We start from the raw sequence: 14,881 nt of genomic DNA on the forward strand, positions 1-14,881 counted from the left end.
CAGGTCATGATCTCACAGTCTGTGAGTTCGAGCCCCACATCGGGCTCTGGGCTGAGAGCTCAGAGCCTGGAGCCTGCTTCGGATTCTGTGTCTCCCTCTCTCTCTGACCCTCCCCCGTTCATGCTCTGTCTCTGTCTCAAAAATATATAAACGTTAAAAAAAAAAAAAAAAAAAAAGAAACAGCTTCCTAACCCCAGTTCAATGGGTCATCGTCTTTCATTCATAAATACTGCCTCTGTGCCAGTTACTTCTTAGCATGTCCCGTTAGAATCTTACAACAAGAATGCCCCACTACCTATAAGCAAGCTGTCTGGGGATTATAGGATTCCGTAAACCAAACCCCTCAAAGGCAACAGAGCCCAGGTTGAAATGACCTCTCCATGATGGAGCGCGTTCTCTCCAGTCTTCAGCCCAGAGTAAGGCGGCATCTCAAATCGTGAGCGGCAAATTACGTTCATTCATCTACCATCCGTTCTTGTTTCCAATGAACAGTTACGGCAAGCGTCTATCGTGCGTAAAACTCAAGTGATCGCGTGATCGTTTCATCTAAGCCAGAGTGAAAAGGGGGCACTACCAATAATTCCACCCAGATAACTGATGAAAACTGGAGCCATGCTGGGTAGACCAGGATACTTGTTCTCCCTGGAAACCCCTATGCGTGAGACATGAGCTCACCCCCTTCCCCAGGAACTGACTGCCAAGTCAGGGAGACAGGAGAGCAAGGAGGCAGATTGATAGAGTAGGCACCTGACAAATATTTGCCGAATGGAGGAATGAATAAGGTACAAAAAGCTGTTGGGGGCGCCTGGGTGGCTCGGTCGGTTAAGCGTCCGACTTCGGCTCAGCTCACCATCTCACGGTCCATGGGTTCGAGCCCCGCGTCGGGCTCTGTGCTGACAGCTCAAAGCCTGGAGCCTGTTTCCGATTCTGTGTCTCCCTCTCTCTCTGCCCCTCCCCTGTTCATGCTCTGTCTCTCTCTGTCTCAAAAATAAAAAAATGTTAAAAAAAAATTTTTTTTTAAAAGGTACAAAAAGCTATGGAATCTCACACACACACACACACACACACACACACACACACACACTTATTTCCAGCTGGGGAAAGACCAAGGGTGGCCCTGGTGTTCATTTAGGCTAAGATGAGTCTTGAATGAATGTAGGAATGGAAGACTGGTCAGAGAAGGGAGGGCTGGCAAACTGAGCAGAGACACAACCGGATGTAAATGTATGACACGTTTAAGAAATGGCGATGATGGGGCGCCTGGCTGACTCAGCTGGTTAAGCATCTGACTCTTGATTTCAGTTCAGGTCATGATCTCATGGTCATGAGATGGAGCCCCACCATGGGCTCCTTGCTGAGTATGGGGCCTAAGATTCTCTCCCTCTGCCCCTTGGCTGCTCAAGCATGCAACCACACACACGTGCACTTGCTTGCTCGCTCTCTCTCTCTCTCTCTCTCTCAAAAAATAAAAATTAAAAATTAAAAGCTAATAGGAAAATCATTTTTTAAGAAACCACCTGAGGAATGATCAAACTGCGGCACATCCCTACATTTAAACAGTTGGCAGCGTGGAGATGAAATAGATTTTGGACACTGATGCGGGAAGAGCTCCGAGGCAGAGCATGTGATGTTGGCATTTAAAAGAAAAAAGAAAAAAAAAGAACGCCAAGCAAAGCCATGGATTTCTATAGAAACATACATATGTATATACATGCAAAGAAAAAGATAGGGAAGCAATCCCTGAAATTGACAATACTAATCACCTCTGGGAAAGGTAGCATGATGAGGGGATTTACACGTTACCTACGTTGCTTGACATTTTTACATAGTGAGAATTTAATTACCTATGTATTTTTAAATAATTTTTTAAAGCCGCCCGAAACCCTTGGCATCTTACTTATGCTGCAGTCTTCCCATCCTGATTAGCATAATCTCTTCTCTCTAATAATTCACAGCTCTCTTTGGCCTCTTTCGTTCCCCCAGCTGGGCTTCCTACTGCCAGTTTAAGACTTACACTTCCTTCCAGATAACTGATTCATTTACTCCTGCCCATGAGGCGACCATGATTCTTTCCCCCCATTTTATGCCATAGGAAAGTAATGCACCGAGACACTAAGTAACTTGCTCGATGTCACACAGCAAATGACTGATAAAACAGGATTTGAACCCCCAAAGGCCGGCAGACTTAAACACTCCCCCTCCTTGCTCTCTAGAAGGTCAAAATTGCTTTTAAGTTTCTTCACCCCTCTGACTTGAGCTGTTTGCAGTAAGCCAATAAATAGTCACTACCAATGAATATTTACCACTGATTCCTTTTTTTGCATTTCATTTACACGGCTCTGTCTCTGATAGAAAGAAGTGCTCAAACTTCAGATTCGGCTGGAAAGGGAGTTGCATCATGTACTGCGTTTACAAAGCACACACCCACACACAACCTGAGGACCAAATTAACTGCTAATTGGAGACTACGCTGGTGATGGGGCAGGCAGACAGGAGGGGGACAGAGGTTAAGCAGGGTGGGTGAGCTCTTTGTGTGTGTGCATGTGTGGTGTGTGCTGTGGTGTGATGCTATAGGACCCAGCAACGTGACAGTCCCCAAGAAGGCCCTGGGCCACTCGCTAAGTCCCAGCAGCTGAGCTGACTTCAGCTGTGCGAAACGCAGCCCCATCTGGACTGGGAGTGGCTCGTGACTTTTGCTCCGGGAGTTCCACAGAGGCTGCTCATGAAATTGGAGAAGTCTGTGGCATATGATTGTCCCCATCCCACTCGGAGAGAATATTTTGAGAAGTCTAATTATATGGTGGGGTTTGGAGGGAAGAGGGGCTAGATAAGCCCTTTCTAAGGGCAGGTTGAAAAGGGCTATTAGGGAGCCTTGGGCAGTTCCGTGAGGCAGGGGCCCCCTCTGCAGGTGGACCCGACACAGTAGCTGCCACTACGTTCCCAAGAGCCCGCGAACCACTGTGTTCCTTGGGTGGCAGGCCCAGAGCCCAGCCGTCTCTCTAACAGAGGATACTGACCTGACCTCCCGGCTGTGTGACTTAGGTGAGGCGTTGACCCTCTCTAAGGCTCAGCTGCCTCAACTTGAAATGAAGGACACAAATCCCTACCTCGTGGGGTTGCTGTAATGATTAGACAGAGAAAACGTCCCCAGAGTGCCCTGCAGAGGGCCTGGTACACAGGAGCAGCTGTGCACCTCTCGAGGTGGCAGCTGACCTGGAGACCTTGGAGGCCATGCTGGGGGTTGGTGGTTGACTGGATGTGGCAGAGGGAAGAGTCAGGTGCACACTAGGTTTCTGGCTTAGAGACTGGGTAGATGGTGCTGAAAAGAGAGATGTGAGCGCCTCAGGTGGTATGTATGATTGGGGACAGGTTGAGTTTCAGAGGCCATTGGGACACCCAGACAGATGCTCAGGAGACAGCTGGACAAAGGGAGGGAGGGGGTCAGCCAGAGAGACGGAAGAGAGTGACAGCCCACTGGTCGAAGGAGCATGAAATCCCAAATTTTGGATGGCACGGACCCTAAGTGCCACCACAGAGATGAATTGGGGTGAGGTGGGTTTTTCTTGGAGACAAATAACTCTCCCAGGCAATTAAATTATCTGATATTTCTCCCCTAAATCTTACCTGATAAATCTCTTTTGGGGGGTGGGAGGGCGGGGAGGGTGGGTGATGGGTATTGAGGAGGGCACCTGTTGGGATGAGCACTGGGTGTTGTATGAAACCGATTTGACAATAAATTTCATATTTAATAAATAAATATATATATATATATATATATATATATATATATATAATAAAATAAATCTCTCTTAAATCCTTGGCCCTCTGGTTGGGGGTGGGGAAGGGGAATCAGTGCAGGTTGCCCTAAATCACAAGACACTAGAAATAGAGTTGATCGTACAAATGACAGTGGATACAACACAATGCTCTTGGGGTTTAATTTTTAACTCTCGAGTGGATTTCCAGCCCTTGGGAAAGAAAGCACTCCTGATGCAAGATTCTCACCCCAGATTGCTCCCCTTTCTCATTACCCAAAGACTAAGAAAGTCTGTAAAATGGGGGCGGGGGGGAGGGGGAGGAGTTATTCCAACTGGAAGGGTTGTTATGAGGACGAAGCAGACTGTTTATGTAAACACATTTATAAGCGATGAGGTTCCGCATCAACTTAAAGTGACTAGCCAAGTGTTGAAAAGCCATACTTCACTCGCTAGACAAATGGAAACTGACAAAGAAAAAAACCTTGGTTCTCACCATGAGGACACCTTGGGAAGATTTGTCAGGAGCTGGCCATGAAAACCTCTAAGCCGTGCAGCTGTGCCTTTCTGGAATCCCAAAGTTCAGGGCGGAGGTGCAGCCGCCCAGGAATTTGTTCCTCCATAACTCTGAGCTCCCCAAATCCCCATGAAGCCCAGGAACGATGTGACTGCAGGGCGCGTGGGCCCATTGGCACCAGGAGCCCCTCCATAAATCAAGGTCTCACTTCTGCTGGCCTCAGATGGCTCTTTCCAAGGTGACCTGGGTACAGTAAAAGAGTTATCACTTATCTAGGAGTAGCATCGGCCTTGGAGACGAAAGAGTCGTGAAAATGCCAACGGGCCCCATTCTTTAGGAACACGGTCCTTGGAGGGAGAGGATGCTCTCCCTTTATCTCAGAAGAAGATTCAGCCAGGAGGAGTTAGAGAGAGGGTGATAATCTTCCCATGATTCCATCCAGGTTGGGTGGCCCAAGAGGCCCTGGGGCAGACTTGGAGAAGCCCTATTCCAGTGCTGGGTCAGCCCCAGTGGAAAGCCAAGGTGACCTCAGCCTTGTCCATAGTCACCGCCAAGACAGCGCCCCAAGACAGTCACATGAATCCCAGAACCCTAAATCAGCTGGCCCAACACCCTGATGCTACAGGCAAGGAAACTATAGGCCAGAGATGGGGAGGGACTTGTTTAAGGTCACACAGCCTAGAGAAGATTCAAGGTTAGACCCAGGGGTCCAGGCTGTTTCTTGTGACCTCACTACACACCTCCTTTAATGAGATCAGACAGCAGTGTAGCTAGCTGGTTCCAGCCCAGGGCTCCAGAAACTTAGCCCCAACAAACCAATTTGCCTGGCCATCTTAATTTCCCCAGCCGCATGTACATGAGCTGTGAGGAAACCAAAGACTATGAAAAGATGCCCTTCGTATGTCACAAACAAGCAGGCAGAGAAGGGAAACATCATTCCTGACAAACACAAGTACCTGGAAAGCTAACTACCTGCATAAACGCCCCAGGTGACCCAGGAGACCATGTGACTCGGAAGACTGAGGTCATCAAGCCCCCAGAGGGAGGCTGGTCCTGGGATGAGCCACGGAGAGGTTGGGGAAAGCAGCTGAGATGCCCGAAGTGGAGACTTCATGCACAGACCTCTCCCGTAAGACTGTTTTGGGTCTTAAGTGAGATGATGGATCCTAACGCTAGGTGTATAGCAGGTGTTCAAGCAATGGATTCTACTGCTAAATAGCTAAGTAAGCCGTGCTGAAACCAGGACAGTCTCGGGCAAACAACACCGTGTCTGACAAATGTCTGACCAAAGCCACTAAGCTCATCACTAAGAGATGAGGGATACTACTGACAAATTTTCAGGAAGAAAAGGGGGCTAAATACGGACTGAACTCCCGATCGGACGGCTCCTCCCCGCCGTCCTCTCAGCCCCAGCCGTCCCAACACTCCCCCTCCCCGACTCCGCTCCCTTCTGGGAAGGTCACCTTAGGAAGGCGGGAGGTTCATTAGCATGCGCCGCGCACACCGCAACTGCGCACGCTCGCGTTGGCTTTCTCCGCCTTCCCTCCTCCCACCGGGGAAACTGGAACCGCCTCCCACTCGGCGGCTCCTGCCCGGCTAGCGGGGCCTCGGTGGATGCCGGCTGGGCGCCGCGGTGCTCGGCGGGACGACGGCGGAGAGCGACCTCAGGGTTAAGGGGTGGGGCTTGACGTCAGGAGCCAAGATGGCGGCGGCGGCGGTCGGAGTCTCCTTGAGGCGCCGGTTCCCGGCCACGGCCCTTGGCGGAGCCTGCCTGCAGGTGAGCTGCGGGGCCGGAGGAAGAGGGCAGGCATGAGAGTCACGGAGGCAGCCTGGCGCTGAGGGGGCCGTGGAGGAGGGCGAGGGAGCACAGGACAAGGCCACAGGGAGTGGAAGGACCCGCTCCCGCTGTGTCGCGCGCGGGTTTGGTCCTGGAGCATCCCAGTCCGTTATCCTTCTGCGCCTCGCCGCAGGCTGGGAGTTTTAAAGGGCGGAGACGATTTTTAAGTTAAGGGGAAAGTATTCGGGGTGGTGGTGGGGGGGGGTCTTGAGGTGCCCAAGGTCATGTGGCAAGCGAGTGACTGTTGTAGTCGAATTCGAATCCAAACGTTTGGGCTCTAAGCCCGTTCTCTGTCCTCAAACTAGCCTCTGTGGAAGACACAGGCCTGCGGGAGTGGGAGGAATGGGAGCTGGGAATCGAGGTCTCTGCTCCAGGGTGCAGGGTTGGGGGCTCAGTAAACAGAGACTGGACCGGAATTGATAAAGGGCAGAGGAAAGGGAAAATGGAGGCAAATCAGATCCCTGAAGGATCTGGGCCCTTCCCGGTGGGGGTGGGGGGCTGCGGGAAAGGTGCTTTAAAGCAGTGTGGAATGACACTGACTCAGTGTCCCTGTCTGTAAAGGGTTTACGACGGTACCAAGCACAGAGTTTTGGCATGGATCCCATAGGAACTGAGCCTGGTGCTGCCCTTATTTACTACTCAGTTTGCGGTGATAAGTTTCCCCACACCCCTTGTATTAGGACTCTACACAATTATCTCCATTCCAAATGGAAGATTTATTTGGAAGAGGAAGGGAAATTGGCATTGCACACATAAGGAACTAAGAATTTACAAATCCCTTTTTTTTTTTTTTTTTTTTTTACGTTTATTTATTTTTCGAGAGACAGAGAAAGATGGAGCATGAGAGGGGCAGGGGCAGAGAGAGAGGGAGTCACAGATTCTGAAGCAGGCTCCAGGCTCCGAGCTGTCAGCACAGAGCCTGACGCGGGGCTCAAACTCACAGAGCGTGAGATCATGACCTGAGCCAAAGTTGAACACTTAACCCACCAAGCCCCCCCGGGTGCCCCTACAAATCCCTTTGAAGTCTGTCTCCTCCTCTCAGCTCCTCAACAACCCCTGCAACGTGGGCGAATAGTAGTTCTTACCTCCTTTTTAGAAGTTTCAACACTGAGGCCCCAGAGAGAAAATTTTTTACTTGCTCAAAATATCACAGCTGAAAAGTGGTGATCTAAGACCAAAATCCAGCTTGTTTGTCTGTTTGTTACATAATATGGGAAAAACTCTTAGCCCAGATCTGGGCACAGGTGAACCAGAAATACTCTTGCACTGACACGAGAATCTTCTCTCATTTTAAATACAGCCCTGGCTGCATAACACAGTGCATACGGCCCGCCTTCAAGTGCTAGTTCTTTCCAATGTGCTGTATATGAACTTGAATGAGTCATTTTATAGTCTTTCTAAAAAGGGGAGATAGGGAAGGAGGACTGCCTATCAGAGCTTGAAGTTTGTATCAGCTGAGCATTAATGAGTAATGACCTTGTTTACCAGTTCCTTTCATAGTTGCTGAGCAAGCAGGCAAGTTGTGAGAGCCCCGCCAGTGAGAGCAAGTTCCAAAGCTCAGGTCCCTCTTCCATGAATGAGTTGAGCAGAAGGTTGGTTTCATAGGTCAGTTTCATAATTCCAGGTGAGGCCGTTGCAGGGCCTCCTGAGGCTAGAGAAATAGAGAGCTGCCTCCTGTCCACTCCCCCTCGTAGGAATGTGCATTCATACCCACGAAAGTCACTTGAAAAGAATCCTGAAATGAGCTTGGTGTATTATCTGAGTGATGTTCAGGTGCCTCGGACTCTAAGACACAGTAGAATGGCTCTTCTGAATTCCTTTCATGCATTAGTCTGCACCGAACCATAGTTCTGCCTATAAGTGTTTAGCTGTAATGTATTACCTGCAATTGTATTGCCTTATTTCTTCATCTAGATCGTGAATTCCGTTAGGGCAAGTACTGCCCGCTTTCATTTGTGTATCTCATTGTTCTTAGCACTGGCAGGTCTTAGGATGCCCATCTGCCAATCAGAAACTGATGATATTACCAACATTGAAAAGCAGAAATTATTTTCTGGGCTATGCTAGAAGGTTGACCCTCCAGTTTATAAGGTAGATATTAACACTCCCTACCCCTATACAAAAGACGGCTCTGTGGGGCGCCTGGGTGGCTCAGTAGGTTAAGCGGCCGACTTCGGCTCAGGTCACGATCTCGATCTCGCGGTCCGTGAGTTTGAGCCCCGCGTCGGGCTCTGTGCTGACAGCATGGACCCTGCTTGGGATTCTCTCTCTTGCTCTCTCTCTCTGCCCCACCCCTATTGCTCTCTCTCTGTCTCAAATTAAATAAACATTTAAAAAACTTTTTTTTTTAATATCCACCTGGATATCTGATAATACATCACAAACTTTGTTGGCCCAAAACCCAGCTCCTAATACCTACCCCTCACCACACACAGCCCCGCTTTGTCCTTCCTTCTCAGGTGATGGCACCTCCATCTTCCATGGGGCTTGGGCCAAAAACTGCAGTCATCCTTGCTCTTTGCCCCACTGTCACATCCAGTCTGCGTGGAAGTCCTGTCAGTTCCTTCTTAAAATGTATTCAGAAACTTACCACTTCTAAAAAAAGGCAAAAACAAAACAAAACGTACCGCTTCTTACCATCCACAGCCACCAGCCTGGCTCAAGCTGCCAATATCCCTTAGCTAATTACCGTATACTGTAATTCTTGTGTGGTTTTCTCACTTTCATCTTTGATTCTCAACACAAACCAAAATAATCCTTTCAAAGCTGAAATCTGACTCTGTCACTCCTCTGCTCAAAACCAGTATTTTCTCATCTTACGGTAAAAGCAAAAACCATTACAAGGTTGGGGCACCTGGCTGGCTCATTCAGTACTGCACGCGACTCTTGATCTTGAGGTCATGAGTTCAAGGCCCATGTTGGGCATAGAGTGTACTTAATTTAAAAAGAGAGAGATAGGGGCGCCTGGGTGGCACAGTCAGTTAAGCGTCCGACTTCAGCCAGGTCACGATCTCGCGGTCTGGGAGTTCGAGCCCCGCGTCGGGCTCTGGGCTGATGGCTCAGAGCCTGGAGCCTGTTTCTGATTCTGTGTCTCCCTCTCTCTCTGCCCCTCCCCCGTTCATGCTCTGTCTCTCTCTGTCCCAAAAATAAATAAACGTTGAAAAAAAAAATTAAAAATAAATAAAAATAAAAAGAGAGAGATAGAATATTCTCCAAAGTTGGAATCTCAAATATACAACTCATTGAGTGCATTTAAAGAAATTTGCTAGGGGGTAGCTGGCTGGCTCAGTCGGTAGAGCATGAGAGACTGTTGATCTCCGGGTCATGAGTTCCAGCACAGAGATTACTTAAAAAAAAGAGGGGTGGGGGAGCCTGGGTGGTTTGGCCCGTTAAGCTTCCAACTTCAGCTCAGGTTACGATCTCGTGATTCACAGGTTCGAGCCCTGCATCGGGCTCAGTGATGACAGCTTGGAGCCTGGAACCTGCTTCCAGATTCTGTGTCTCCTTCTCTCTCTGCCCCTCCCCTGCTCATGCTCTGCCTCTCTCTGTCTCTCAAAAATAAATAAATGTTTAAAAAAAAAAAAAAGAACCTTACAGGATCCTATGTGATCTGGCTATTAACTTCCCGATCTCCCCTCCCATTCCTGCCCCTGTAGCTCACTCCATTCTCAACTACACTGACTGCCTTGTTGCTCCTCAAACACATTTTCACCTCAAGATTTGGGCTCAGTGTCCCCTCTGCCCAATTTGCTCTTCCCCTGAGTTGGGTATGGCTTACTTACTCACCTCTTTCAGGTCTTTGCTTAGCTGTCTGTCACCTTTTCAGTGAAGAGTTCCCTGGCCACCCTCTCCATTGTACTTATCACCCCCTGACATTACTATAGATGCTATTTGTGTGTGTCTCCAGTCACCATAAGCTCCATAAGGATCAGAGTGTGTGTGTGTTTTGCCCTGATCCCCAGGGCCTAGAACAGCCCCTGGAACATATTAGCCACTCTGTAATTATTTACTGAACAAATAAATGAGTGTGTGTGGGCCAGCTACTGCGCAAGATCTTACTAATTGTATGAATTCAGTGTCCCTTGGATTTGTTTGAGAAAAGGAATTATCTTTGTGCTCTTCAGTATTGGATTTGCATTTTCGCCACATGTATAATGGGTAAAAGGTCGGGCTTTGGAGATTAAAAACAAAAACAAAAACAAAGAAACCTGTATTTGAATCCTGGCTCTTTTGGTCTATGATTTTTATTTTATTTTTTATTTTTATTTTTATTTTTTACGTTTATTTATTTTTGAGAGATAGAGACAGAGCATGAGCGGGGAGGGAGCAGAGAGAGAGGGAGACACAGAATCCGAAACAGGCTCCAGGCTCTGAGCTGTTGGCACAGAGCCCAACACAGGGCTCAAACTCCCAACACCTTGAGATCGTGACCTGAGCTGAAGCCGGACAGTTAACCAACTGAGCCACCCAGGAGCCCCTATTTTTTGTTTTCATTTTAGAGAGAGAATGAGCAGGGAGAGGGGCAGAGGGAGAGAGAAAGAATCCCAAGCAGGCTCCACACTCAGCACGGAGCCAGACGTGGGGCTCAATCCCACAACCCTGAGATCATGACCTGAGCCAAAGTCAAGAGTTGGACATTTAACCAACTGAGCCACCCAGGCGCCCCATTTTAATTTTTTAATGAGAATAATAAAACTTCCCTTTGTAGAGATGTTATAAAGATTAGAGACAGTTTAGTACAACATTTCTTACACGGTAGGGGCTCAGTGAATGAAAGCCATTATTATTATTTTTTTTTTCTACTTCTACTAGAACACCGACATAACAAATTTTCACGTTTCTCTATTGCATAAATGTATTTGTTCTTATCACACCTGCCATAATCCTGTGGATTAACTCTTAGTGCAGCTCAAGACAAGCAAACTCCTTCAGTTTAGAACCACAACCACCTCTGGTAATTTTTATTTTTTGCATCTTCTCTCCTCATTCCTGTTAGCCGCCCCCCCCCCCCATTATCCCTCCAAGTGTTGTGTAAAACATGTTTTCAACTCAAAATAAACTTAAATTAGGTGTTTTTTAAAGAATTAGTTATGTTTTGGGGTTCCTCATGGTGCTCTGTTGTGATGCACCCTTGTGGTTTCTTGCTCACATCGTTCACAAGATAAGACTTTGTAAATGATGTCTAAAAAACCTAATCACTTTTGGGAAGATCTGCATGATCAAGTCTAGACCTTTGCAGTTTTGTAGAGTGGATATGAAGCAGACATAAGTATTAGAAAGAGTTGTTAAGGTGAGGACCGTTGCAGGACTCCACGGTCACCTTTGGCAGGCTTTGTGGGAATGAGACCAAGCTTGATACGGCTGGATGCCTGTTGCCCTCAGACAGTACTTTTAAATCAGGCTTCATGGCCATGAAGCTGTAATTGACAACCTCAAGTCCCAAGTTTTTTTGAAAGTCCAAGCTTTACCAATATTTTAGTGTAAAAAAAAAAAAGTTTCTTTTTTAAGGAGTTAGATATTTTTTTAAATGCATTTTATTTTTCTCCCTCTCTCTACCACCTACCACAGGCAAGGCAGCCACCCACTCTGGGAAATAATTTGGTTATTTTGTAAAAAGAACGAGACAGGCAACTGTCCTAGAATCCAGGAGTTACCTTCCTGGGCATTTATTTATCCCAGAGAAGTGGAGATATGTTCACACATACTCGTTATAATTTCACTCATAATAGCCAAAAACTGGAAACAGCCCCGTGGTCCTCTAGTGGGAGAATGGCTGAACAAACTAGGGTCCATCATATCATGCAGCACTACTCGGTAGCAAAAAGAAACTACTGTTGAGGTGCACACGACTTGGATGAATCTCCAGAGAATTCTGCTGAATGGAGAAAAACCAATCAAAAGGTTCCATACTAGATGATTCCATTTATATAACATTGTTGAAATAGCAAAATTACAGGAGTGAAGGACTAAGGGGGGAGGTGTGAGGGGAGTGGCTTTGATAAAGCAATCCCGGGGGTCTTTTCGGGGGTGGGAATGCTCTGTGTCTTGACCGTTATCAGTGCTGATGTTTTGAGATTGTGCTATAGATCGGGACTGTTTTCATTGGGGGAAATTGAGTAAAGGGTATGAGGGGTCTCATTATTAATTCTTAAAAATGCATGTGATTCTACAGTTACCTCAGAATGGAAAGTTTAATTTTTTAACAAAGCAACAGACTGGATATATGCGACAGCATGAGGGAAATCCAGAAGCATTATATTAGGTGGTAAAAACTAGACCCAGGATGCACTGTCTGATTGCATTTATATGAAATTCTGTAAAAGGGGGCAGGGGTGCCTGGGTGGCTCAGTGGGTTAATTGTATGACTTCAGCTCAGGTCAGGATCTCGCAGATCATGAGTTTGAACCCCACATCAGACTCTCTGCTGTTAGCGCAGAGCCCACTTTGGATCTTCTGTCCCCTGTCTTTGCCCCTCCCCTGCTCGTTCTTCTCTCTCAAAAATTAATAAATATTTTAAAAAATGAAATTCTGTAAAAAAATCTGTAGTGATAGAAAGCAGATCAGTTGCAAGGGGGAGGCAGTGGGCACTGATTGTAAAGGAACACTAGAGAACTTTCTAGGTGGAAGTGTGCCGTCATAATTATGGTAGTAGTTATACCACTTTATTAAAACTCTTCAAACTGTACACTTAAAATTGGTGAGTTTTATCATAATGAAGTAGACTTTGTCATCTAACCAAAACAAGGTGAAGCACTAAGCAAGCAGAAGCCTGCTGGAGTATCTTCAGTGATCTTTTCTTTTCGCTTCCTTCACTTTGTCTTAAGTGCCACAAGGTGGCGTTAGCCAAATGTTCCTGTTTTACAAAATGGAGTCCCTAGGGACGCCTGGCTGGCTCAGTTGGTGAAGGGAGCGACTCTTAATCTTGGAGTCATGAGTTCAGGCCCTGCAGAGAGCTTTTTAAGAATAAGTAAAATACAATAGCATGGAATAGAATCTGCTAAAGGGAAAAAAAAAAAAAAAAAAAAGGAAGTCCCTAATGGAAGATGTTCTTTTGTAGAAATGACTCTCCTTTTATTGCTGACGTTAGCCAGCCTGGTGATAAAGGAAAAATCTGCTTTTCTCTTCACCTTCACTTTCATCTTCCCATATTTCCTTTTTTCCTCCTGGTAGCTGATGTTTATATTTTCAGCCTCACTTAATTTGGGACGTTTTTTGCCGGCAAGTAAGAAACACTGTCGCACCTCTTGTAATTACACCATTAACCTCCCCAGTTTTGTCTGTTTTTACCAGTTTGTAAGAGAGTTAGCTGGCCTGGGATATAGTCTGTGTGTTTCTGCATACAGACCAGGGGCTCAGCTTCTAACTGCCGTTGGACTGACAGGATCCCTGCTCTGCTCCCAGGGTAGAGCCAGCGGTGGCCGCCTTGTGTGTTCACCTCGAGGGAAAGGTCTTCAAGGACTGTGGAATGGGGACAGCATGTTTGCATTTGCCTAATGCTCAATTTTTGCTTTGTACTTTTTTTTTTTAATTTAATTTAATTTTAAGTTCAAGTATAATTTCTTGCGTTTGTCTTCAATTTTTCCTAACCACGAATTGAAATGCTATACACAAAGGCCTGGACCAGGTATGCTAGAAGATGCAAAATAGAACCTGTTCCATGCTGTGAATGATTAGTTTTATGTGTCAGCTGGGCCACAGGGTGCCAGATAGCTGGTCAAACATTTTGGGTGTTTCTGTGAGGGTGTTTTTAGAGGAGGTTAACATTTAAATCAATAGACCCAGGGGCGCCTGGGTGGCTCGGTCGGTTAAGCGTCCGACTTCAGCTCAGGTCATGATCTCGCAGTCCGTGGGTTCGAGCCCCGCGTCCAGCTCTGTGCTGACAGCTCAGAGCCTGGAGCCTGTTTTGGATTCTGTGTCTCCCTCTCTCTGTGACCCTCCCCCGTTCATGCTCTGTCTCTCTCTGTCTCAAAAATAAATAAACGTTGGGGCGCCTGGGTGGTGCAGTCGGTTAAGCGTCCGACTTCAGCCAGGTCACGATCTCGCGGTCCGGGAGTTCGAGCCCCGCGTCGGGCTCTGGGCTGATGGCTCAGAGCCTGGAGCCTGTTTCTGATTCTGTGTCTCCCTCTCTCTCTGCCCCTCGCCCGTTCATGCTCTGTATCTCTCTGTCCCAAAAATAAATAAACGTTGAAAAAAAAAATTTTTTTTTAATAAATAAACGTTAAAAAAAATTTTTTTTAAATAAATCAATCAATAGACCCAGTAATGCAGATTGACCTTCCTGATGTAGGTGGGCCTTATCCAATCAGTTGAAGGCATGAATAGACCAAAAAGCTCCCCTTCCTCCAAATAAGAAGGAATTCTTCCTGCCTGACTGCTTTCGAACTGAAACATCGACTCTTCTTGGGTCTTAAGCCTGCTGGCGTTTGGCCTAGAACTGCATCATCGGCTCTCCTGGTTCATGGACCTTCAGGCTTTGACTAGATTTACATCATTGGCTCTCCTCGCTCTCCGCTTGCTAACTGCAGCTCTTGGGACTTTCTATCCTCTATAATCATGTGAGCCAATTTCTCATAAAAAAAAAATCTCTTTATGTATATGTATATGTGTATGTATACCTTTCATATGTATCATGTATTTATATGGATAGACACACTATTGGTTCTGTTTCTCTGGAGAACTCTAATACACATGCCCTCAAGGCATTGAGACATAAAAAGGAGACAGAGCCAAGAAGAAACCTCCAAATATTCACAAATAAATGGACTAGTACAG

General features: G+C 46.9%; 1 protein-coding gene across 1 annotated transcript in view; it reads left to right on the forward strand.

The window, feature by feature from the left end:
* Positions 1-5,910: 5,910 nt before the first annotated feature.
* The window catches only part of SDHB (succinate dehydrogenase complex iron sulfur subunit B), a 30,838-nt gene continuing 21,867 nt past the window's right edge, over positions 5,911-14,881 (forward strand). Inside the window, exon 1 of the mRNA XM_047872253.1 lies at positions 5,911-6,049. Coding sequence (XP_047728209.1) covers positions 5,975-6,049 — 75 coding nt within the window. The 5' untranslated portion in view covers positions 5,911-5,974. The remainder of the gene's footprint in view (positions 6,050-14,881) is intronic.

The sequence above is a fragment of the Prionailurus viverrinus genome, chromosome C1, assembly GCF_022837055.1.
Source record: "Prionailurus viverrinus isolate Anna chromosome C1, UM_Priviv_1.0, whole genome shotgun sequence".
Classification (NCBI taxonomy): domain Eukaryota; kingdom Metazoa; phylum Chordata; class Mammalia; order Carnivora; family Felidae; genus Prionailurus; species Prionailurus viverrinus.